Genomic DNA, 23323 nt, shown 5'->3' with positions numbered 1-23323 from the left:
TATCTCCCTGGATCAAGCAACTACGTAATTATACCCTCACACTGTTCAATTACTAGCACGATAAAGCACAAGGATCACACAACACATGACGAATCATGTGAATGTTGATAAATATATGAACTATAGTGAATAATCAGAATACAACGGAACTGATAGAATTTTTGTGCACTCTTCCCTACCTGTCTAGGTCAAAAACAGTGATGTCAGAAATCTTTGTAGATGAAGGTGAGCTCGATCTTTCAGGGTCTTCTAGATTATTGATCCTTGAAACGTCTGAGAGAAAACAAGAGCATGTCGGGATGTGAAATACCCACTGTGATAGGTGACATCCCATGGTGCTCAACAGGGTCCGTACATTTGGAGTCCCCCCGGAAGATGGTGGTTCTGGGTATGGACTAAGCGGCGATGGAGAAGTAGGTACGGTGCGTATTGACTGAACTGAAACGTCGACCACGCTGGCTCCTACTGAAGGAAAGGCCGGTCGCGGAGCTTGTATATTCATAGACGGCTTGCGGCATGTTTGGTACACGTCCGCGAATGGGTCCGGCTGTCTATTATACTTTATATATATCGTCAAGTATCAAAGAAGACGTACCGGCCAACATACACATACACGTAAATTCGCGGAGGGCTGGCGTGCGTCTTGCTGTATTATGACAAATTCCACCCCGAGAATCCTTGGATGCTGACTCATGAGAATGGACAAACTTCTTGTAGCCTCAAGAGTTGCAGTGGCATCCATTCGGTGCGCCACCGTTTGACTGGGCTCTTGTTCAACTCTTCCCGCCCTGGTACCTACTGTGATGAAAGTCTGACTCCTTCTCGGTTCATAGCAAGCTCTCTGGTATCTTTCGACGGTATTGAGATCATATTGAGATCGTATATAGCGCCAACCATCGTGATGTAGGTGATGAAATACATGACCCTGCGCCTGGAACGTACAAAATAGCATGCTTTGGCAAGAATGCAGTGAGTATGATGAGTACTCGCGATGCGAGCCAAGACTCACTAGTTTGCAAGACATACGTGAATGTATGCCTTAGATCCACCCATTTCGGAAATGTCAACAGAACCGGGGGACATGGCGCTGAATGTTGGGTGCATGGTATGGGCGAGATAAAAAGCCTCATGGTGGCCTATATCATATACAACGACATGGTCATAAACCGGGCGAATCAACTGTTGTATCCGTAGGATATGATAGCCTTCTGCGAGCAGTAGACAGTGACTTCGCTGCAGCGTCTGAAAAGGGAGAAATTGTGAGTGCTGAATTGGTAGATAAAAACCGTACGCGTGCCTATGGTAATTTGCCAGATATCGATGACTCGGATCCTGGAGAGGAATAAGACGCTGAATATGCCATGACGTTCCTCTGCCGATTAGCTATAGGCTGCACCACCTCAGGCTCGCAATTACTATGACCACGGACACTATAGTATGTTCGAGAATCGAGACGTGGTGTTTGCACTGAGACTTTGCACAATTAATACAAAATCACCGCTCGCATATAGAAGAGTCTTCAATTAGTCCTTCGGTCCTTGACTAAGTTAACACTGACAAGTGATTGACAAGTGAACTTGAAACTGTACGTTTGTTTGTTCTTGTTTAATTCTAAAGACTTTGCACAAACCTTCCTGCTGAAACACTAGTACTAGTACTACCCAGGAAAGAACGACCATATACAATCGCTACCGCCTCAACGCGCAATTCAGAATTCTGTGGCCCGCTCGGTTTTTACGACTAAGCTTAGAAGAAAGATTGATCCAAACTGCTTTCATCCAGAGCGCGCCCGATCATCTTCTGACAGATGTAGCTTGTCATTTTTATGGGCTTCGTATGGCTTCCCGATCAGAAGTACGTTATTCCCTTGCCACATACACGTATTTCTACAAAGTTAACCTGATGTCAAATAATCAGTTTAGCGAGTACACGAGAGTAATGAAAATTGGAACGTCGAGGATGACTGGAATGCGAGCATGTTGGAAGACGCTTATTAACCAATTAGTGCTGGGCTCACCTTACGGTCAAGATTTGGGAGCAAACTAGCTTTGCATCAACAGCAGATTCCCAAACGAATGGTGCTAGTCCCGGGTCTCCTTAGGCTACTTCACGTGGTTCTTCACGATGGGTGGAAAGGGCTGTATTGGTTGATGCGAGGAGCACTATCCGCGTAGTCGAATTCGCCCCTCATCATTTTGGTTGAAGTTGGTACGTCAAGTCGTTCGTCCCAATTGGAGATTTATCAGAGCTTCTGCAAGGCAAGGTAACTGTCTCTTCCGATAATCGCGTTCGCATCTACGAGTGCTTGGAATAATCAGCGCTAGCCACATGGCAGCTCTCTAAAGAAGTCGATGTCTCAACGTTTCCATCTGTATCGCTGTCCTCGTCGTACTCCGTGGCGTTTGCGACACCAACATCAACAAGCGCAACTCTTGGGGCGCTTCTCCAACCTGGTCGCTCGACCCCTACAACAATCGGAAACTCCCACCACCCAGGGACGGCCCGGAATAGGGAATCGAGAAGCAGAAGGGTGGTGCTGACAGATATTTAGGGGAAATCATCGCGGCTAGCTGTGGGATATCTGGCTCCATCAAAGTATTGTCACGCTGTATTTTTGTGGTATCGCTCACTCTGAATACAATTATCTGCCTCTCATCAGCCTACGACTCTCCTTACTTTAGACCCGACGGGGTTGCCCGCTGAGGCCCATCACCGGCAAGCGATGGAGATGCTCCAACATCATTTGTGATCACGTCGGTAACATGGGCGCCTTCGGGTAGGCCATCATATCACGTTATAGCTATTGGAGGCCGCGATGGACATGTTAGGATATGGCAAGTCAAGCCTGCGGAGGAAGAACCTAACGTCGAAGGATAAGACGACGATCTTAAATGGTCCGCAGATGCAGTAGCAGACTTTGATCACCATAAGTACGTGCGATATGCACTTCCCCATGACTTTTTTTACTGATTAGATGCCTGCAGATCGGCGGTTGGCCGTGCTGAGTGGAATATCGCTGGTTTTCCTCAGTGATGTTGTCTTGACTGCGTGCAAATTGTGTTATTTGATGTCCGTGGACCGTGGTGCGTGATCTTGAACCCGCTTGGGCTCATACCTTCCTTCACCGGACCCGAATGCTTGATTTGAATTCCCAAGGCGATGTACTCGCTGTTATCAGTATTCTCTCTAATCACGCTCTTTTATCGCGGTAACCTTATGTTCCATTCCCAGGTCTGATTTCCAATGCACTGCACATGGGCTTTCCTCTGCCTCAAATTACGCCATACCCAGTACTCGATAGGTTCATGCTCAGGCGTCACGTTCTGAACGTGATGCATGAAGAGTTCGGAAGACAAATATGGATTGTCACGGACACTCACCGTGGAAACGTTGGAGTTTGCAGTACCCGTGAGTCCTTCACCTCCTTTCCATTCTAGAGGTTGTTATGCCTTGGTTTAGGACATTTTGCGTTGGTGTTTCCATTGCTTGCGAAATTATCACTCGACTTGATTGTTTGATGGTTGGGTTGGCGAGCAGTATCATATTGATGGTATGGGGATGTCTGAAAGCGACAGAAGTTTGAACCGTTGACTGCTCGCGTTCTACTGGAGATCCAGGTTCCCATACAAGTGCACTGGCCTCTTTGATTCATCATCTATATACAATAGCCATGAAGGGCAAAACCGTACTGCACAATATTTATGTAGTCCATGTCTTCCAGGTATCCTATACTACACGAAAGAAAGAGACTGATTCGGGATGCAAAATAAGAATACATGGCTGCCTGGATTTACTGTCTACTACGACGGATATTGCAGACAGCCAAGGAAAGATCATACCGGATCACCATGATGCCCCTCGCACGACAATAAACCCCACAACCTCAACAAATTACTTCTGCACATCTCCATCCCATCGAGCACTGGCCACGATACATACTTCAAACCCCAGATTCTAAGCCGAAACGCCCGGGAATCCATGGCTCCTACCGATCTCCTTCATCTTAGCAGCGTCCTGAGCGTATTCTTCATCGGTCGTAGGGTACGAAGGCCAGCTCTGGGGTGTCAGGACGAGTCCCTGATTAGGTTGGTCCACTGGCTTCGTCACGACGTGGAAATGCACATGGTCAACGCTTTGCCCGGCAGTCCTGCCGTTGTTCTGATCGTCGTGTTAACATAGCGCGCAAACGGAGAGAGCAGGAGGAGAGGGACGTACCTGGATGACGTTGTATGAATCCTCGCCGTTCATCACTGCTATCTTCTTCATTATAGGACCGACGTCTGCGAGGAACTCATCTGGGAGTCCGGGATCCGTTAATGTACGGGAGTGGTCTGACGTGACTGTTTAGCGTAGATTTGGCTAGATCGAACGGGGTACGCACATTTAGGTATGATGAGCGTGTGCCCATGAGAAACAGGAGGCTTCGCGAGAAAGGCGAGACTGTTAAGCGTGGTCATTGGTGATTGAACGGTGATGGTGTGATGGGGTGCCGTACCTATATTTCGTTTCGTATACTTTGAAACACGGTGCTTCCCCGGTGACAATCTTGCAGAATATGCAACTGATGATGTTTTAAGCGAGAATGGCAGGAATGTTAGGTTTGGAACGTACTTGGGGTCGAGCTTTGTGTCGTGCGGAAGCGTGCCGGCGTGTACGTTGACAGCCTCGGTATCGGCGCTCGATGTTCCGCAAGGAGTATCCATGGAATGGGAGGTTGTAGTAGGTAACTAATGGAGACGATAAGCTTTTAGATCTTGGTGATGTAGGGTGTGATAAAAGTACGACAGGTCCTGTGAATTATAGAAATAACGCACTATTGCCTCTGGTTTTATATGTGATTCTACAGGAACAATGTTTTCCCTCGTATGGTTCGTCTGAGGAGTGAAAATGGAAGCAAGCAACAGCACGGCACTCGCTAAGAGGAAGGACTTGTGGCGCGAGAGGGTGTCCATTGTAGAAGACAGCGCTAGATATTGTTATCGCATAGCTGTGGGTTGCGGTGTTGCTGCACTGCCGCCACATGTAAATATTGTTCTTGGGCGCCTTTGAGTTGATTTGGCCAATTTGCCACTGGACACCTTGGGCCATTTCAGGTCTTGGTGGGTCTCGGCTGTTTCTGGGTTGAAAGTGAAACAGGTCTAAGCAAGCCTTGGACAATTGTGCGCCGTTCTTGAGAGAACAATTGAATTGCGGCCAAACGTGCCCGTGCCATCTTCCTTCCAAAATGCAATTGCTACTTCTGTTGTTACCTTCCATTGTTGTTCGCCTATCACAGTCTTGTTTTTTCACCTTACGAATTCGTACGACTTCATTCTGAATTTATGGCTGGCACAAGACCCGTACAACTATCATCGGCATGGCAACGCCATAACACGTATGCAAGAAAGACAACTAGTATACCGAGACCGAATCGAACAAGGTGCGAAATGGTCATGATACTATCTGATCGTCATGTAAGTAGATTATAAGTATGTCTATAGCACATATTCAAGTGCGAGCTTTGATAGATGGTATCCACATGTGGATCACTGCCGCATCTCACTGCACACGGAGCTGAAATATATTGGCGCGTTCAACGTTCGACTATGGAGGCATACATCCGAGTCATGCTTTCATGACCCGGCACCGGTATCGAGCGAATCACAGAGATGGATGGCGTTGAATATGGAGAATCTCCGAGTCCTAGGGTCACTGGAATTCCAAACGCCAGGTCAGTTCGGCTGCTTGAATAATACATGGACAGGATATTGACAGCAATTGAGCGGCTGCAATAGAACATAACGAACACAGGCGAGAACGGAGCAGCTGAGCGCCGAGGTGTAATAATAGCTCATGACGTCGAGGACCGGAAAAACCTTGGAAAATCTTGACTCACCACCGTGACGCGCTTAGTTATAACAGCCTCTATCATAGCCAGCATGCAAGATGCTACATTGATTACCAGAACGGGGCGTAAGTAGTTTGTGCATCCTGACTAAAGCACCTATCTGCTTGCGCTTGTGGGGTGGCCTCGAGGCATCCATCGTCCGTTCATTTTACGGTCTATCTAGAACACTCAGGAACTTCCTATATCAGGATTTAGCCATGCCAAATCACTCGCATCAGACCTCAAGGCCGACACGAACAGTACGCCTTGCTACCCATATATCATCCGTTAAACGTTGTAGGTGAGATGGTGAAAGTCATGGACGGATAAGTATCCATGTGGCTTCTGCCGTGAAGTATAAGACGATGTGAGCAACGTACGACATCCATCCACTTGCGCAAGAAATGCTTCTCCGTCAGCCTTATCGTGGACCAGTCCGCAAATTAGTCCTTGCCTTCGACGTGGGCACCACATACAGTTCAATTTCCTACTGTATACTTCAACCTGGAAAAGTTCCAAAGATTGAGCCTGTCGTCAGGTCAGTTTTCGTAATACAACATACCTGCTTTATTGCCGATCATTACGAATATCAGATATCCGGCCCAAGAGCACAGCGGAGGGTATTCGAAAATACCTTCTATACTCTACTATGATTCAAACGGAACTGCACGTGCCATTGGCGCTGAAACACTACAGGAACATATCATCGACAGGGCTGAGGATGATGGATGGATAACAGTCGAATGGTTTGTTTTGTGAATACTAGACTTCGTATTTACTTGATTGACCACGCCAAACATTTAGGTGGAAATTGCGCCTTCGGCTCAGGCATTTGGCTGCCAACTATATCACCGACGACGATATCCCACCACTTCCGCCAGGCAAAAATGCTGTCGAGGTGCTTGGCGACTTCATGCAATACCTTTTTCGTTGTGCACGCAGCTATATCCAGGAGACTCATCCAAGCGGATCTGCTCTTTGGCGGTCACTCGAGAACCGGATCGAATTTGTCCTTACACACCCAAATGGCTGGGAGGGCCCGCAGCAGAAGCAGATCAGGCTAGCTGCCGTCCTTGGCGGTCTCGTTCCCGGTACAGAAGACGGCATGACACGTGTCCATCTGCTGACCGAAGGAGAAGCGAGTTTGCAATACTGTGTCGCTAATACCCTAGCCTCAGATGCATTGTCGAAGACACCGATACTTGCACCTGAAGATGGCGAAGATGATGACATCTCGGCTAGTCAAGGCGTTGTCGTCATCGATGCAGGAAGAGTAACAGTCGATCTTAGTGCTTACTCGATGTCTTTATCCCCGACGCTGATCAAAGAGATTGCTGCGACCGAATGTAAGTGACATGCGATTATTGGAGCTATGTCTCACTCTCCACTCCTTAGGTCCTCTCCACTCCTTAGGTCGACTCCAGGGATCTGTATTCGTGACTCTTCGTGCTCGTGATCTTCTTCAAGGTTTATCAGCATTCTCGTGTGGGCTATACTACGTTCTTATTGAATCCACTCGACAGAAAAATTATCCGGCAGTCGTTACGGCACACCAGATATAGTCCAACAAATGACAGAGATCTTTGACCGTACCACCAAACGTATGTTCCGCAACTCGGAAGACCCGTCATACATCAAGTTCGGTACTATCCGTGACAAAGATCCTCAGCACGATATTCGTAGCGGTTACCTTAAATTGAGCGGGCAAGTCTTGTAGTCTACTCTTTCGCAACCTCTATCTAACGTGTTGTCACTTAAAAGACAAGACGTAGCAAAACTCTTCGAACCCTCGATCAGCAGCATCATCGAAGCTTCCGAAACTCAAAGAAAAGCTGCAGGCACTCCGATCACAGTAAGTTGACATGACTGCACTTCATCGGAAAATGTGCTGACCGGCGTGTCACATGAAGTTTGTATTTTTCGTCGGACGCTTTGCTGCGAACGACTGGATGTTCGCCAAGTTGCACGCATACTTCCAGTCGCTTAATATTAGCTTCAGTCGACCAGATAACCATTGGTAAGTGCCAACAATTGACAAACATTTTCGCGTGCACTTACGGACGCTTTTAGCAATCAAGTCGTTGCGAATGGTGCTGTGTCATATTTCATCGATCATTTGGTATCGACTCGTGTGGCCCGTTTCACATACGGCACAGAGTGTAGCGTCCTATTTAACCCATTAGATATGGAGCATCGTTCTAGGCAAAAGGAAGTTTTCCGAAGTGTCTCGGGAACTCTTGCTCTGCCTGGTGCATTTTCTTCCATACTGACCAAGGTAGCTCTTTTTTGACTTGTTTTGGAAGGCCCGTTGCTGAGGCGCAGCAGGGAACACTGGTCTCTGTGCAGCAAGAGTTCAGCAAGACATTCGCTATCCGACGGTATAACAAGGCCGCATGTAACCAAGTCGATGTCCGCATCATGTTGTACAGGGGTCTCCGACAACCGGATTGGATGGACACAGAGCGAAGTAGTCGCACAAATTGTTGCCAAACACACTAATGTTTACCGGATAAACTAGGCTTATTCTCCACGTCATGCACCGTCCACGCAGACACATCGAAAATTGCCGAGAAACTAACAATCAAGCGCTCCGCCGAAGGTTCCACGTATTATTCGATGGAGATCAAAGTCATTCTTCTTTTCGGGTTGACAGAGTTGAAGGCTATGATTAGCTGGGAAGATGGGGTAAGTCATCGGTTTCCTGGTGGCATCGCTAGCTTAACCCGTACATTTCAGGGGAAGGAAATACGGTAGGTCCACATCCTGACATCTGCCTCTCATAGTTCTGATTCCCATTTACAGAACTCCAGCAGTAGTAGTTTATGACGATGAGCAGGAACTAGTCGCTCTGTAAAGCCACCTCCCCCTCGTGCTATGCAGTGAGTTCGCAGACTTCTCGAGGTTGTAAGTGTACGCTCCTATTTATGGGTTTGCTTTCGAATTACCAGACATGTCATTTATTTCACCTTTTGCAGAATGTGATATACGAGATTCATGAGAGTTTCACTAGAAGTACTCCATCATAGTCTCCTGTGTGTCCACAGACGACGCTAATCAAACCTTGAATCCATGATGCATGCTACAAACCATGTGTTAATTCATTGATGAGGGAACGAGGGTCACGCCGCCTCGTGTACCTCGTCGAGGATTGTTTATAATAGATGTGACCTATGTGCCGTATCGACAAGAATTTACTGGCTCATGTCGCAAACTTGTAACATGTATGCAAGACGAAGCTTAAGGGTACAAGACAACTGCCACGAACAAGGTGCGAAATGGTCATGGTATCTGATGGTCATGTAAGTAGATTATAAGTATGTCTATAGCATATATTCAAGTGCGAGCTTTGATAGATGGTATCTGGGTCGATTGCTTGGTGGCCAATGGTGTATGTATCACTGCATCTCACTGCACGGAGCTGAAATAAATTGGCGCGTTCAACAATGGAGGCATACGGTGACCCGGCACCTGGGCTGAGCACTGATGGGTATCGAGCGAATCACAGAGATGGATGGTGTTAGACATGGGGAACCTCCTAGGGTCACTAGAATTCCAAACGCCAGGTCTGCTTGAATAATGAATGGACAGGATATTGACAGCATGGTGTTGAATATGGAGAATCTCCGAGTCCTAGGGTCACTGGAATTCCAAACGCCAGGTCAGTTCGGCCTCTTGAGTATAATAGATGGACAGGATATTGACAGCGAGCGGCTGTAGTAGAACATGACGAACACAGGCGAGAACGGAGCAGCTGAGCGCCTAGGTGGAATAATAGCTCAGACGTCGGGGACCGGAAAAAAACTCGACTTACCACGCTTAGTTATAACAGCCTCCATCATAGCCATCATGCATGTAGCTGCGCTGCTGCGGCGAAGCGATGCCACCATCAATATTGCACACTTCCTCCGGCCCGGCCTTTACGGTCGAAGTCTGAATTAAGTCGGTAGTATGCGAATTCCAGACTTCACCGACATTTCATTGACTACTATATATCAGTGGCACTTCTACCTAGCATGCACCAAGGAAGTAACTTGTACGTTGAATACATCCTCTCTCTCTTTTTCTTATATTATAAATAAATTTCGTCTATTGACCCGGAGCCTGCTGCCAATACATCCGAGACGGATCTGGTGGATACGACAAGTACTTTATCAAATCTTTTCAGCTCAACTCGCAATGACTCACTTTGACGATTCAAGCATCATAATCGTCATGGTAGCCATAATCCTTGTGCTCTAGTAAGGAACGTGTCAGTACCTTGCAATGGCACAGCCTATGGATCACCCACCCACGTAAGGCTAGCCTGTAACATGTAGATCAGTGATGCTGACTCAAAATATCTATGCACACGAACTATATCACGTCTAGAAATTTATTTTCGAGTCTTTAGACTCGCCTATTTCCGGGCAGTGTTTGAGTTGCATGCTTGCATACATAGCACTTGATTAATGATTACGGGAAAGGCCGTTAAATACGACCAGTGATATATAACGGACCGCCCTACATTCTCGGCTTCAGTTGAATCTTGTCACGATGTATACCAGCGATCAGGAAGTCCAGCAAACGTGAGTGATAACGCATAGATTGACCATGTATCCTGAATATTTATAGGTTGTTCTGGATATACGCCGTCCTGGCGGGAAACAGTACTACAATTTAGTTTTATCCTTGGTCTTAAGACAATGACACGTTGTTCTAAATCTAGGTATACTGATATACGACCATATGGTGACCCTACAAGAAGAAATCACTTTTATCTGGCGTCGCCCGAAAGCATTATCTGCAATTTTATTTCTGCTCAATCGCTATGTCGCTCTCCTCAGCAATATCTGTGGCTTGATTAAAGATTTTGTACCTGTTTCAAACGAGGTTCTACAATTTCATTATGCATGTACTCAACGTTTGATGTGCTCACAACTTATTTCTGTAGAGGTTTGTTGTGCTCCGGTTCTTGAATATGTACCGTTTGCTCAACAAAGACGTAGCTGTTCGAAATATGCGCTATACAGACAACTGGCCGTTTTCCTCCAAACAGCGATCGTTTGTAGTAAGTAGAAGTCAGCTTCATTGCGAGAAAGTTACATACTGAAAATTTCAGACATAATGGTCATTCGCACTTATGCTCTCTACGGCTGTAGCAAGCGCCTGCTTGCTTGGATGGTAATCGTCACGATTGCTCTTACGGGAATAGCTTGCGTGCGTTTTTAAAATCTCAGGCCCTGAAGTCTGCTGATCGTTTCTAGGCGGGCACTTTTGGACAATTTTCAGGCGATATCGAAGTCGTGCCAGGGCTTGGCTGCAATGAAACATTTTCAAAATCGATGTATGTCGTGCTCATTCTCGTTCTATGCGCCTGCTCAAAGGTGGTTGCAGAGCTGCCCGTTAGTGAATTCCAAATCGCATTTGCATAACTTGATATTATGGCTTTGCAGGAATCGGGCTAGCATATGTGGCTTTATTCGTCTTCGATTTAATCATCTTCATCCTGACAGTGCACAGGATCTGCAAAGCCAAAAATTTGCTGCGGTTATCGTTGGTCAGTAGGAACAATATCATTGATATCATATTTTGCGATGGTAAATCTTTTGCTACATCTGTATCGCGAACACTAAATCAACCGAACGCAGGTGTGATGTTTTTCGGGTGAGGTTGCTAGCGACGTTGTGATTCGAGTGATTCTGATCCGCATTACTCCAGAGCGATAACACTGTCCAATATACTGAACATCCTGACATACTACGTGAGTCGCCGCATGAATACTGACGGTATCACAAAACGCTCACAGCTTAAATCAGATTGGTTCAGTGAGCATACAAACCCGCCTTACATTCAGTCTGACTGTTTCCTGATGATTGGCAAGGTCCACCTCAGAGGCAGTCTATCCACATTTACTGGTTGGTGAGTGGTCAATGCGATACCAAACACGGACCGATCCTAAAGATGAACACCAGCCTGTCCGTTACTCTCATATCTCGGCTGATGCTTAACCTGCATCAGACTGTCGACACTGGCGTTCTCTCGACTCCAGTTCAGGACGAGGGCCCTGGGCTCCCTGTCCTTACTACTAGGATCAGCGTAGAATCTGTGATTTCCTCTCACTACTAGTATGCTGGTATTGAATTATGTTTCTGGATGCAGGGGTTCCTGTTTAGAACAGAAAGCTGGCGCTGGCGGTCATGGGTGCTTAATGTATGTAGAACTCATAATTATCGTTCCTATGTAGATATGCTAATCATCGACTAATTATCTTACATACTTGTCTGTAATGCGATACTTTCACATATGTAGTGTTTACACAGATCCTAGCACTGACTGGACGGATTCTTTCCTGAATCAGTCGATGTAGAATTTCACCCGTGGCGTGCTCCTCCATCGTATGCTCGGTCCCTACTCACACCATACATGACGCACTACAAGATATACCAATCAGTCCAATGATTGAAAAGTAATGTGGCAGTTGGAGACCTGAAGGATGTCGGACTCTATTTGAAATTTAGCATGGGATGCCATGCACCGGCGGCGCTCCGTCCTTACAACAATGGATACTGTTCTCATCCAACCAGACTAAATGAAAAGATACAACGTTCCTTCACGCTAGTGCCACGTCCGTGCCCAGAACATTATTTCAGAACATAAAAGCAAGCTGTCTTCCTACCGTCTCCTTCAGGTTTGTTTTTGGAGTTCCATACTATCATGCGTCTCTCCTTCATCCTCGCCGTTGTTGCAGCTTTCAAGTTGACGGTGTCTATGCCAACTGTTAGTGATGACGGTGCCAGAGGCTGTCCCGAAACCTGCAAGATGACAAAATATTGCTGCCCCGATGGCCTTAAATGCGAGGACACAGGTGTTCTCTGGGTGAGTTGAGTAGTATCCATCTGATTCCGTTGCTTATCGGCATGGTAGCCCAGATTTGCCTGTATAGTAGAAAATAAACTCGGAGTGCCAATTACTGATGGGTGAACCGCTGAGCTACAGTGAGTCGTGTTTCTGTTCTCGCCTTGGTGCAGTGTGGTTGACAACACAACTCGAGCATGCGGCTCCTACTAGTGTTCGTATTGAAGTATGTGTGAATGTCGAAGACAATAGTTCTATTATGTTCATACAGGGGACTCTGTTTGAAATTTTAGCATGGGCCGGCGCTCCGTCCTCGCCATAATGGATACTATTATCATCCAAATGAAGAGATACAGCATTCCTTCACGCAGATCGTGTCTAGTGCCACGTCTGTGTCTGCTATGAAAGAAGATCCAACGTCAGAGTCTATGTACAGAGACACGTATGATGGCCTGTAGTGGTTCAGGCCTCAGGGATAAATTGGTTTTTGCCGATCCGAGTCCGGCGCATGAATTTCAGAAATAAATTCGCAAGCACCCATATCTGCTTCACCATCTCATCCACGGTTCTCAAAATCCGTAACTGACGGGACTTGACAGCTCTTGTATCTTTTTCGGTGTCTTCTTGGTTTCGTCTCACTAGTCTCGTGGTTCTGCGGGCATTGGTCTCAGTACGTCGGAAACGGTTAATGGTCTCAAAAAAAAAAGAAATAGCCCATAGCGCTTGGTCGAGTCAAACTCCAGTCACCAGTCATTTGGTGAGGCTCAGTCACCAGTAAATTGGTGGCTTGTATACTAGCAATTCATTGAGACGACGACTGTGCTTACTCTAGATACTATACGTACTTTTATGTTTCTCCAACGAGCTGTCACTTCCCCGTTAGTGCTGCCGTGGTCCGGTTCGGAGGGTCCTAGACGAGAACCAAGAACCGGACCATCGGTTCGGTTCTACAAAATGTCCGAACCCAGAACCGGACCATAGAGAACCGTTCTCTATGGTCCGGTTCGGTTTTTTTGGGGTCCGAACCCGAACCGAACCAAAAAAAAAACTGTAAGAGCACGCAAAAAAACATTGACAAAGTACTAAGTAGTATACATGTTGAGTAACTAATCTAATAACATGGCTGCTCCCCCCCAATTACCATGCGCGAGAGGTATCAGGAGAGTGATTGTGATAACGAGGGGTTGACACAACCAGAAATAGGAAAGCGGCAGCGAAGGATGGCGATCATGAGCATGGGTCGAGGATGGCGGCGAGCAGCAGCAGGAGATGGCAGTGAGCAGCAGCGTGAGATGGTGGCGAGCGCAGGTACCATATACAAATAATAAATTTATTAGACACTGAAACAATAAAACACCATGACGCACCTTTGCAGCTGAGAGAACTCCCCATCTAGAGTCGAGTCTACATGCGCTGTGCATTTGCGCATGGTGCTGGTGGCATTGGATGTGCTAAGTGGGAGGATGCTGAAGGTAATGAGAGGGCGCTGAACTTGTCAACTTGATGGCGGGAGGGTGCCAAAGGTAGCGAGAGGGTGCCAAAGGAAGTGAGAGGGTACTGGGAGTTGGGTTGGCACGAGAGGTTCGATCCAGAATATGACGCGACCGGTGGGAACGTTACACATACATGAGCTCCACAAAGCATGCCAGAGAGAACTCACTGAGTAGCCCAAAACTCGAATGAGACCATTGCGCCACCAAGAGCTACATTCCAGAAAACGGGACCAACTTTCCCGGTGGTGTTGTCAACATGTGGCGTGTCCCGTACATGGAGTGCCAACTTGTTGGCCTAGCAGAGCGCATTCAGTTGTGAGAATATGCAATGAGACATGCATATCGATTCACCTTTGGATCCGATAGTAGGTCATCGAGGCAGGCTGTGAGAGACGGAGGGTGAGAGACAGCGGGGTGAGAGACAGTGGGCGAGAGCAGCCAGCGGGTGTGTGAGACAGTGAGCAAGAGACAGTGGGTGAGTGAGAGAGACGGAGGGTGAGAGACAGCAGGGTGAGAGACAGTGGGCGAGAGCAGCCAGCGGGTGTGTGAGACAGTGAGCAAGAGACAGTGGGTGAGTGAGACACGGCGAGCGAGCCAGCAAAAGCCAGCCAGAAAGAACAGCAAGCGAGTGAGAGGGGATGCGGTGAGGTGGCGGGCATCAACATAGGCGCAGGTGGTGTGGCGTGTGATGGGTCGTGCGCTGGTAGCGATGGGTGCTGGCCCTCGAGGGAGCCATCAGCATTCAGAGCACAAATACGCACCTCTGCAGCATAGCGCAAGACACAATCCCTCCAAAATCCACCTTGACCGCGCCTAACACATCCACCTCCAGTAAAAGGTAGTCTTGCGCAGTGTTGTAGCTGGTCCTCAATGAATAGAACCTCCTGTTATAGAGGTGAGCGGGTGAGAGACTTGAGAGTTTAATTAGTTAGTGCTTACCTTCGAAAAGGCTAAATGTAGCTTGATTAATCAACAACGTGAATCCCGAAGACGACAGTTGTCGAAGTGGAAGTCGATAAGGGTTCAGAATGGTTCGGGAAGGCCGAACCAGAACTGGACCGTTTGGGAAGATCTAGAACCGAGAACCGTTTTCCGGTCCGGTTCTGGCTGGCGCGAGAACCATGGACCGAACCGCGGAGAACCGGACCAAAAGTCCGGTTCGAACCATGGTTCTGGACCGGACCGCGGCAGCACTATTCCCCGTATTAAAATTGATTTGCGGGTCCTCCGAGCATTGAGCTGGAGGGCCCCGCTTGCCCTAAACTCATCACACGAGTGCCCATCTCCAGTGCAGGTGGATTCAACGGTACTGCATAGTTTGCGTTGCGAAAATAAGAGCATACCTGAGAGGTCCTTTGGAATTGAGATATCCTAAGCCGGCTGCTAGCGCTGATCTCCCGGCATCCAGTTACTAAGCGTTCTCCCATGCACGACGAGACTCTGAATCAGCCAAGAGAATGTCGAGGATAGAGCAAATCCAACCTGAGGTCTGCTGGCAATACAAATGACATCCGTCTGAAGGAGTACTTCAGGTGCATAGAACAGTAAAGCAAGCTGTCTTCCTACCATCTCCTTCGGATTTGTTTTTGGAGTTCCATCTCACATCTCACAGATACTATCATGCGTCTCTCCTTCGTCCTCGCCGTTGTTGCAGCTTTCAAGTTGACGGTGTCTATGCCAACTGTTAGTGATGACGGTGCCAGTGGCGGCTGTCCCGAAACCTGCGATGTTACACAATCTTGCTGCCCTCACTATATATGCGTGGCCTACACAGGCCTTCACCAGGTGAGTATGAGTAGTTTTCATCTGATCCTGTGGCTTATCGGCACGGTAGTCCGCATCTATCTGTGTCCCGATAAATCCTGAACTTGGAGTGCCTATTAATGATGGGTGAACCGCTGAGCTACAGTGAGTCGTGTTTCCGTTCTCGCCTTGGTGCAGTGTGGTTGACCACACAACTCGAACGTGTAAGCAGTTCGTTGATAAGAGGCTCAGTGCTTGGCTGTCGCCGTGAACAAATTTCACCCTGCTCGAGCATTGAAAGCATCAGATTAGAGATTAACTGCATAAGATATAACTAAAGTATTTATGACGCGTTGTTTTTCGTCTCGTTGCAAGTTTGTATCTGAAAACACGCCTCGTCAAAATTTGGATGAAGGAACTACGTTCGGGTCCAAGATGTTGCGCCTCCCTCAAATTGACATACTCTTTGCCCTATCATTCGCTTTGCTCAGATGACATGATGAGAAGAGGGGAAAAGGGATGACAATCTGGACGTATCTCTCAAAGTTATTTGATTGTCAACGCATACTTCCACCAAAGTAAGGAAGGAAGGCTGAAGTACCAAGTAACGATCCACAGGAAGGATGTGTAGCACACGTGTTATTGCAGAAGGTCTGTGATCGGACTGACCGGCCTTGAATCCAATAAGAGATAGGTAGAGACAATATGGATGAAAGCTTACAACGACAGCCTGAACGTGAAGCCTGGGTAGCTTCATGTGCCCTTACAACACTGACGTCGGTCGACGGTCCAATGACTTTTCAGAGCATAATAATGCTTGAATAAGCCAGACGTAAAGGAAAGACACCAAAAAAGATGCGTAGAGAGGTGCAGCACAGGTGTTCCGAAATTATGATCACTGCTGGAGAATCAGGGAGCGTCCGGGCCAGCTGCCTGTGATACTTCCTAGGACCAATGATGCAACAGACAGAAGATAGGTAGAGACAAGGACGAACAAAGAAGCTCACAACACAGCCTCAATGCATGCAGCCCGGCGAGTACCATCATAGAGTGATGAACATCTCTCATCTGCAGAATACAAATTTGTCCTCCATAATAGGAAGCGTCGACTTTGGCTCTTTTCAATTGTCGTTCACATTGATAGAGGGCACCTCCTGGCACCGAAGAATGAGCGATGAAAGACCAGACACTTGTTTACAGTGTTGTTGGGTGCATGAACCGATAAGACTCGCATGTGAACTCGGAGTGAGCCGAGGGCCATTAACCTGAGCGTCCGGGGTCTTTGACTCGGAACACTTTCTGGCCGTGCCACCCGAGTCGTTCTTCACCTGACACAGCACACGAACTGCGCGACGGCTAATTTATCAACGGAAGCTGTTGAAAGGATGTCACAGCAGCATTGCTAGTAGCCAAATTCTTCGTTGATCATTTTTTTCAGAATCTTTCTCTTCCGAGTCTGGCCGGTCGGATCCAGCTGTGCTCGATTGACCTACCAAATGCGCGTCAAAATTCTAGAAGCAACAACATTCAATTCGTACAGATTTGGCAGTTACAAAGCAGTGAATGGACAAGAATGTAAGCGACTATTTCTTTTCAGTTTGTTTTTTTCTTATGTGCGTGATGCATCAAGTAGAATAACCGCAAGGCTATTTCGTCCTCCCCCATCAATCCAGTCCTGTTGTTGACTTTCGCCGATCTACCAAAGTCTATGAGGCGGAAGCTCTTGACAGAGTGCGGACGCTCGATTGGCCATTCCGTTGGCTTGCCCTGCTGCCACATGATGTTCCGCGTTGCTAATGACCCATGTAACCACCCCGCACGATTAAAGCGCAAGATAAGCGACGCGCACTCTTGCTTGTCGTCCTGGCACAACTTATCTGGATCTATCTCGCTACCACAGTGCTCCAGCAGCAATATCGGACTCAGGTAACGACGTCGACCCCGATATTTACCGTCAGTTGGATCGTCAGGTGTGTAATACCCGTAGAACTGTGGGCAGAGTGCCCCGACGGGGATAGGATCTTGTATTGGGGGCATGACATTGTACCCGTTCCAGTGTTGGTAGAAGTGGTCAGGGAACGATTGATAGTTTGCCGCCTCTTGAGCGAGGTGGAGGTCATATTCGAACGAGAGTTTTGCAACAATACTGACTGTCGCGGTGCGTGGAACAGGTTCCGAGCCAAAAAATGAACTTTCGTGATCGCATTGTTTTTCCGAGGGGCTTCGCCACTTCACTGTAGTGTGAATGCGAAGGACTGGCCCAGAGTAGGATGCGATGCGGATGACCCTGGGAGGTTCAAGGGTAAATATTTCTTCCTCGCTATATTCTTCGCTCTGCTCGCCCTCACTCTCCTCCCAGTCATTTTCTTCGCTACCACTGTCCTGCTCTGGTTCCATTTTCCCTTTCCCCTTGTCTACTTTTGGAGCAGACCTCAGCACATACGGTTCATTGTCGTCTACCTCTATACCAGCGTCAGGAGCTTCTTCCTGCTCAATTTTGGCTGCAGGTTCCAGATCCTGCCCGTCTACGGGATTGATTTTGACATCGGTTTCGGCACCCCCTGTTGTCGCTGCATCACCAACAGTGTCCGTAGGGTGATCCCCGTTCGAACTCAGTGCGTCATCAGTATCGGTGGACTTTTCACCACCAAGCTTAGTATCCCAATGTGGACGTAAAACGTATGACCCAGTCACTTCTGGAAACTCCTGCTCTTGGATGGTAACATGACCAGCTGTTTGCTTCGGACCAGAGGCATGCAAAGGCTCTCTTCCCGGGCTACCCTGCATTGTTTCTTCAAGTTTCTCTGCCTGGTCTTTCAAAAGTGTCTCCCATTCTCCCTCGTCCTTCAATTTCTGGACCTGTCGACGGACATCCTCTTCCACACAAGTTTTGCACAGACGAGCCTCCACAAAAAGGTCGCGCGGAAGCTCCCACTCCGCACTGCGCACAATTGAATGATGGCCGACGCCCACTGCACGAGGTGAAAGGTAGAGATGAGCTTCTTCCACTTGCGTCCTTTTCCGGGGTCGCAGAGGGAGTACAACTTCAATCAATGGCTCTTCCGTTGGCCCCTCCTTGTCACTGGGGAAGATGTGCGACACGCTCTCTTCCTTCGCTGCTTCGTCTTCGGCTACCTCAGCCAGTTTGTGCGCCTTCGACGCGACCTCCTTACTCTGCGGTGCAAGGGAGAGGGAATAAGTTCGGACGATGTCTCCTTTCTTTGCAACTTTGGAAAGCCATTCAGGCTTTTGGTCAGAATCGTCCTTATCGACGGTTAATGTGTTCCAAGGGTCATGAACATGGAGCTTTTTGGGAAGAAGGTGTAAAGGAATACGTTGTTGAAGTTTCGGAGCCTCGTGCGTGAAAGGGATGAAAGGATATGGAGAAGGATAATGGTCGGGATGGAAGGGTGAGTCGATATTTGGTAATGGTGAGGTGCGATCGCCTGTGGGATGGTCTGCACTGTCTTCCGATGACGCTTCGCTTTCAGTTTCCAGCATAAATCCATCGTTGGTGGTTTGATCCTCTGAACAGTCATCAGCGACTGATACTGCATCCTCTGAATAAACAACTGGTGCCGCCTCCTCTGAATAAACAACTGGTGCTGCTTCCTCTTCTTTCTCCTTCCTGATATTGTCGCCCTGATCATCGGGTGGAGGGGTAGAATCTTCATCTGTGGCTTCTCCCAAAATAGACCAGCCTGTTTTTTCTTTCTCTCTTACTTCCTTTCGAGTGGAAAACTTATTGAATACGCCCGATGCGACGTGCGCATCATGGCACCTTATGAGTTCCCCGATGTCAACTACTGGCACCTCCTTGGGATCCTCCTCCTTATCGGCCCAATAGAGTTCATCCTCCGCTATGAGCTCACCATGTTGGCGCATCCATTTCGCAAGTCTGCTGCCCGTGGAGATGGTGAGATAGTTCTTCACATCTGGGGCACGTAGAACCCAGTAGAAGTCGTAGAGTGTTGCACCCCACAAATCAATGCCATTGGCGGCTTCCTTTGCCCGCAATGAAGTTACTGTGATGATCTGTCCTTTGGGATCATGAGGCCAGACGCGGAAAACGACGCGATTCTTGCCATATCCAGTGCAATTCTTTTCGTTGTCGACTTGTTGTTGAATAATCTTGGGAAGTTTGTGGGAGTCGATCGTGTTGAATTCTACGTATTCGGCTCGTGTACGTGACTTGGGATCTAGGCTACAACAAATAGTTTTACAGTATGCATTAATGTCATCAGTTATAGCGACATACCGCTCTCCTTCTTTTCCATCATCATTGTCTTTGGATTTCCTGTGTGGTGGTCCCCCAGCCTGAGTAGATTCCGCATCTACAGCTTCTGCGACACGCTGTTTAGCCTTGCGGGTGTTCAAGAACCCCCGCTTCATGGTGATATTTGATGAAGTTGTTGACATCACTGAAAGTCAAGATCCGCTATAAACCATTATATCCCCATTATAATGGTCATAATACCTGCAATCAGGTGAAATATGGCACGTAGTTATATAATGTCATACATACCTTTAAACACCTAGCCTCCTTGGCCAAATTAAATAATAACCTTACATATTTGCCAGACTACCATGCGTGACATGTAAGTGAAGAAATCATCATCCTTTTCGTGTGATACAATACCATATAACTACACATCGGAAAGTCAGACGTTATGCAACGGCAACTGAAATATTTACAAGATGATTAACTAGCAAGTATTGGACATCATACATACCTTTGCACACCTAGCCTCCTTGGTCAATTTAAATAATAATTGTATACATTTGACAGATTACCAAGTATGACATTTAAGTGAAGAGATTATCATCTTTTTCGTGCGATACATTGCCTTATAACTACACTACGGAAAGTCAAACACTTAGGCAATGGTAACTGAAATATACGGAAGATAAATTATATTGCAGAATTTAGGTGCTTCGAACATAATTATCTGTATGGAGCTTGTAGCCCACATGTATCAGCGTGGTGTATGCTACCAGAGCTTGCAAGTCATGTAAATGTGTCCCCGATCACTTAGTATTGTTGCCCTTGAGACAAACCCACCCAACTTTCAATACTGCGGCATCGCGCACAACTCGTAGCATGAAGTCCCACATCTATCATATTTTTGTTGACTACTAGATACCAAATGAGTGATGAAGGTGGACCATTTGTCTCGATCATATGGTAGTGCAGAATGTCTGGGCATATTGTCTATTGCAGGTCTTAATGTCAAATATTGCTGATGGTACTAGAATCTCACTCGGCAACGCGTTATGAAAAATTTTAATCATTCATTATGTACAATGTAAAATTACATACAGCTAGCAGTTTAACATTTAACATTAAGTACTAACCAAACTTAACTACATCTAGCGCCTGGCCAAAGTCATGGCGACCGACATTTTGTTCACATGCTGCGGGCGATAATCGGAGACAAATTTTCTACCAAAAACCTTTCTAAAAAACGAACCCCAAATGAATCAACAAAAGACGGTGATGCCAAAACTACTCACTGATTCCACCACAGCAAAAGGTCGTCGACATCTTTCACGGCTTCTGGCGATGGAGGGAGCTCGAGATAGTCCACAATATTGTCGTAGAACTCTTGATGGTTGAATTCGTCGTCAACGATGCGCCAAGATCCCGCGCTCGACAACGCAAATCTTAGCTAAATCCCTAATCAGCAAAGCGCACAACATTGAGTTAAATAGTCTGTACCTGAACAGACACATAGGCTATGGCTCGAGGTTGAATAGATCGCATATTGAGGAGTGTTGAAACATCGCGCCGAGTGCGACACTCGGCACTGTTCTTCTTCCGTACAGAACAAGCCGCCGAGTCAGCAGGTTGTTCCTCGTATGTGGAAGTTGGAGAGGTGAACACGCGTTTGAATGCCTGGAGACTGCATTCAGTATGCTTCTACCAAACATGATAATTTTACCTTTATAAGTAGTTTGCCTTTAAACAAACCATTGGCAGGATTCTGGGGGTCATAGCATCCATTCTCGTACAGGAATGACGGCCAGGAGCAAGTGGTGATACAGAAATCGGGATGGTAGTCTCGAATGGAGGCTCGAACACTTTGAAGACATAAGATGATTGTGGCGCAGGTCAGAAAAGAGTACTTACATGGGATTGCTCCAGTCGTAATCAACTGGGCACAGGAGTCCGCCTGTCACGTCGTTGTAGAAACCCTGACCAGACTTGTCTTGTCTGTGAATGGTGGGATTTGGTGTGGGAGTGCGTTCCATTAGCCAATCGGCGACAGCACACTTAAGACTAGCAGAGTCGTCTCCTCTGGCCCCGTCAGAGCCTTCATTCAGCTGGATGCGAGATACAATCACATTTCGTCAATGAATTGTTTTTGAGAGACTCACCTTGTTGTAGGCAAAAGCAAGAATTTCGTGCTCGGCTGACGACCGTAGTAAATTACGAGCCGAGGGACACCATTCCATAAGTTTCTTGAAGGAGTGATACCACCTATTTTCACTGAAACATGACCTGAGGACTAACCAGTGAAAGTTGTAAAGATGTACTTACTCTGGGTCATCTGAATCCATCTTGTCCGCGTCTGATTCATTGACGGCGCCAAGTACAATGCGCCTATTGAATTCTGCTACCAAATCTTCAACGCGCTCGGTCAGACATACGAGTCTTCAAATTGGTCGACCATAGTATGCATTCGATTCACTACTTTAATTTTTTATCAAGTTGTGCCGCAATTTTGAACACTAGACATACCTTTTGTTCCCAGGGAGCCCACGGACTCGGAGGTCTGCATTTTCTTCCTCGAGTGCGGCGATTCGTCTTTTGAGAGCGACTAGAGGGTGGATCTCGTTGTTGTCTGATTCAGATGGAGACGGAGATGAGGTTGCCATTGCGTGGATGAGAATACCAAGTGGGGGCTTAGGGAATAGGCATGATGGTCAATTTAGCTAAGGAAACATGGCGGAGATGAAACACGGACCTTGAGGCAGCTAACTTGTTGGGGATCCTTAGCCTGGACGTCACACAACGTGATGAATATCGGCTCCGTACATTCTTCGACGTTGCAACCCTGCATGGACGGCACATGCGCCACATACATATCGGCTGAAACAGATGACAGGGTCAGTAAATTGTTAGTAGAGTTTGCTCCAAGATGATTCTGTCGATCATGCGACAGCAGTTACATAATGCCTGAAAGTCACCTTTAGTGAAGTGGAAAGCGAGGGCAATACCCCAACCATAGGTCCGCGTACTGTAGCCCCAACAACGCAAACTACATGACATCTATACTTACCAACTTCGAGCTCGAGACTGACCCCAATGTCTCTTATCCTTCCATCAACGACTTTCTGGCGAAACTTGACAAGGCAGAGCCACGGCGCGGGTGGATCAAAATGT

General features: G+C 47.3%; 8 protein-coding genes across 8 annotated transcripts; 2 read left to right on the top strand and 6 right to left on the bottom strand.

The window, feature by feature from the left end:
• Positions 1-6: 6 nt before the first annotated feature.
• On the bottom strand, positions 7-1569 carry F5147DRAFT_370088 (uncharacterized protein). The gene is made up of 5 exons (XM_041429417.1): positions 1298-1569; positions 1010-1242; positions 596-953; positions 180-547; positions 7-120 (listed from the first exon to the last, which is right to left on the bottom strand). The coding sequence occupies exons 2-5, from the start codon at positions 1102-1104 to the stop codon at positions 75-77; spliced, it is 867 nt and encodes a 288-aa protein (XP_041288464.1). The 5' UTR covers positions 1105-1242; positions 1298-1569; the 3' UTR covers positions 7-74.
• A 2235-nt stretch (positions 1570-3804) lies between these two features.
• F5147DRAFT_370021 (HIT-like domain-containing protein) lies at positions 3805-5169 on the bottom strand. Its single transcript, XM_041429416.1, has 6 exons — positions 4815-5169; positions 4612-4727; positions 4496-4561; positions 4382-4440; positions 4216-4331; positions 3805-4158 (listed from the first exon to the last, which is right to left on the bottom strand). The coding sequence occupies exons 1-6, from the start codon at positions 4950-4952 to the stop codon at positions 3955-3957; spliced, it is 699 nt and encodes a 232-aa protein (XP_041288463.1). The 5' UTR covers positions 4953-5169; the 3' UTR covers positions 3805-3954.
• A 1101-nt stretch (positions 5170-6270) lies between these two features.
• Positions 6271-8557, top strand: F5147DRAFT_816648 (uncharacterized protein; the record flags this gene model as incomplete). Its single annotated transcript, XM_041443580.1, has 10 exons — positions 6271-6404; positions 6460-6621; positions 6671-7212; positions 7280-7333; positions 7390-7579; positions 7628-7718; positions 7777-7883; positions 7937-8141; positions 8192-8333; positions 8385-8557. Coding segments are annotated over 10 exons (1800 nt in total), but the record flags the coding sequence as incomplete, so codon positions are not given.
• A 1836-nt stretch (positions 8558-10393) lies between these two features.
• F5147DRAFT_715225 (uncharacterized protein) lies at positions 10394-12184 on the top strand. The gene is made up of 13 exons (XM_041438532.1): positions 10394-10431; positions 10478-10512; positions 10572-10735; positions 10850-10913; positions 10965-11062; positions 11110-11189; positions 11240-11247; positions 11299-11442; positions 11494-11509; positions 11564-11606; positions 11662-11670; positions 11727-11764; positions 11818-12184. Exons 1-13 carry the CDS (start codon positions 10400-10402, stop codon positions 11969-11971), a joined length of 885 nt encoding a protein of 294 aa, XP_041288461.1. The 5' UTR covers positions 10394-10399; the 3' UTR covers positions 11972-12184.
• Positions 12185-12405: 221 nt separating this feature from the next.
• Positions 12406-13116, bottom strand: F5147DRAFT_715220 (uncharacterized protein). The gene is made up of 5 exons (XM_041438531.1): positions 12994-13116; positions 12897-12926; positions 12770-12840; positions 12594-12721; positions 12406-12533 (listed from the first exon to the last, which is right to left on the bottom strand). Exons 1-5 carry the CDS (start codon positions 13057-13059, stop codon positions 12487-12489), a joined length of 342 nt encoding a protein of 113 aa, XP_041288460.1. The 5' UTR covers positions 13060-13116; the 3' UTR covers positions 12406-12486.
• Positions 13117-14526: 1410 nt separating this feature from the next.
• Positions 14527-14927, bottom strand: F5147DRAFT_715217 (uncharacterized protein). The gene is made up of 2 exons (XM_041438530.1): positions 14689-14927; positions 14527-14592 (listed from the first exon to the last, which is right to left on the bottom strand). The coding sequence occupies exons 1-2, from the start codon at positions 14856-14858 to the stop codon at positions 14541-14543; spliced, it is 222 nt and encodes a 73-aa protein (XP_041288459.1). The 5' UTR covers positions 14859-14927; the 3' UTR covers positions 14527-14540.
• Positions 14928-17613: 2686 nt separating this feature from the next.
• On the bottom strand, positions 17614-19938 carry F5147DRAFT_523682 (uncharacterized protein; the record flags this gene model as incomplete). The annotated part of the gene is made up of 4 exons (XM_041429953.1): positions 17614-18338; positions 18804-19290; positions 19534-19650; positions 19702-19938. Coding segments are annotated over 4 exons (1566 nt in total), but the record flags the coding sequence as incomplete, so codon positions are not given.
• A 1368-nt stretch (positions 19939-21306) lies between these two features.
• On the bottom strand, positions 21307-22590 carry F5147DRAFT_583659 (uncharacterized protein; the record flags this gene model as incomplete). The annotated part of the gene is made up of 7 exons (XM_041431738.1): positions 21307-21394; positions 21451-21605; positions 21719-21832; positions 21879-22017; positions 22067-22260; positions 22315-22426; positions 22478-22590. Coding segments are annotated over 7 exons (915 nt in total), but the record flags the coding sequence as incomplete, so codon positions are not given.
• Positions 22591-23323: the final 733 nt, after the last annotated feature.

The sequence above is a fragment of the Suillus discolor genome, assembly GCF_016758755.1.
Source record: "Suillus discolor strain FC423 chromosome Unknown F5147scaffold_66, whole genome shotgun sequence".
In the NCBI taxonomy this organism is placed as follows: domain Eukaryota; kingdom Fungi; phylum Basidiomycota; class Agaricomycetes; order Boletales; family Suillaceae; genus Suillus; species Suillus discolor.
This window is presented reverse-complemented; position numbering and strand designations above follow the sequence as displayed.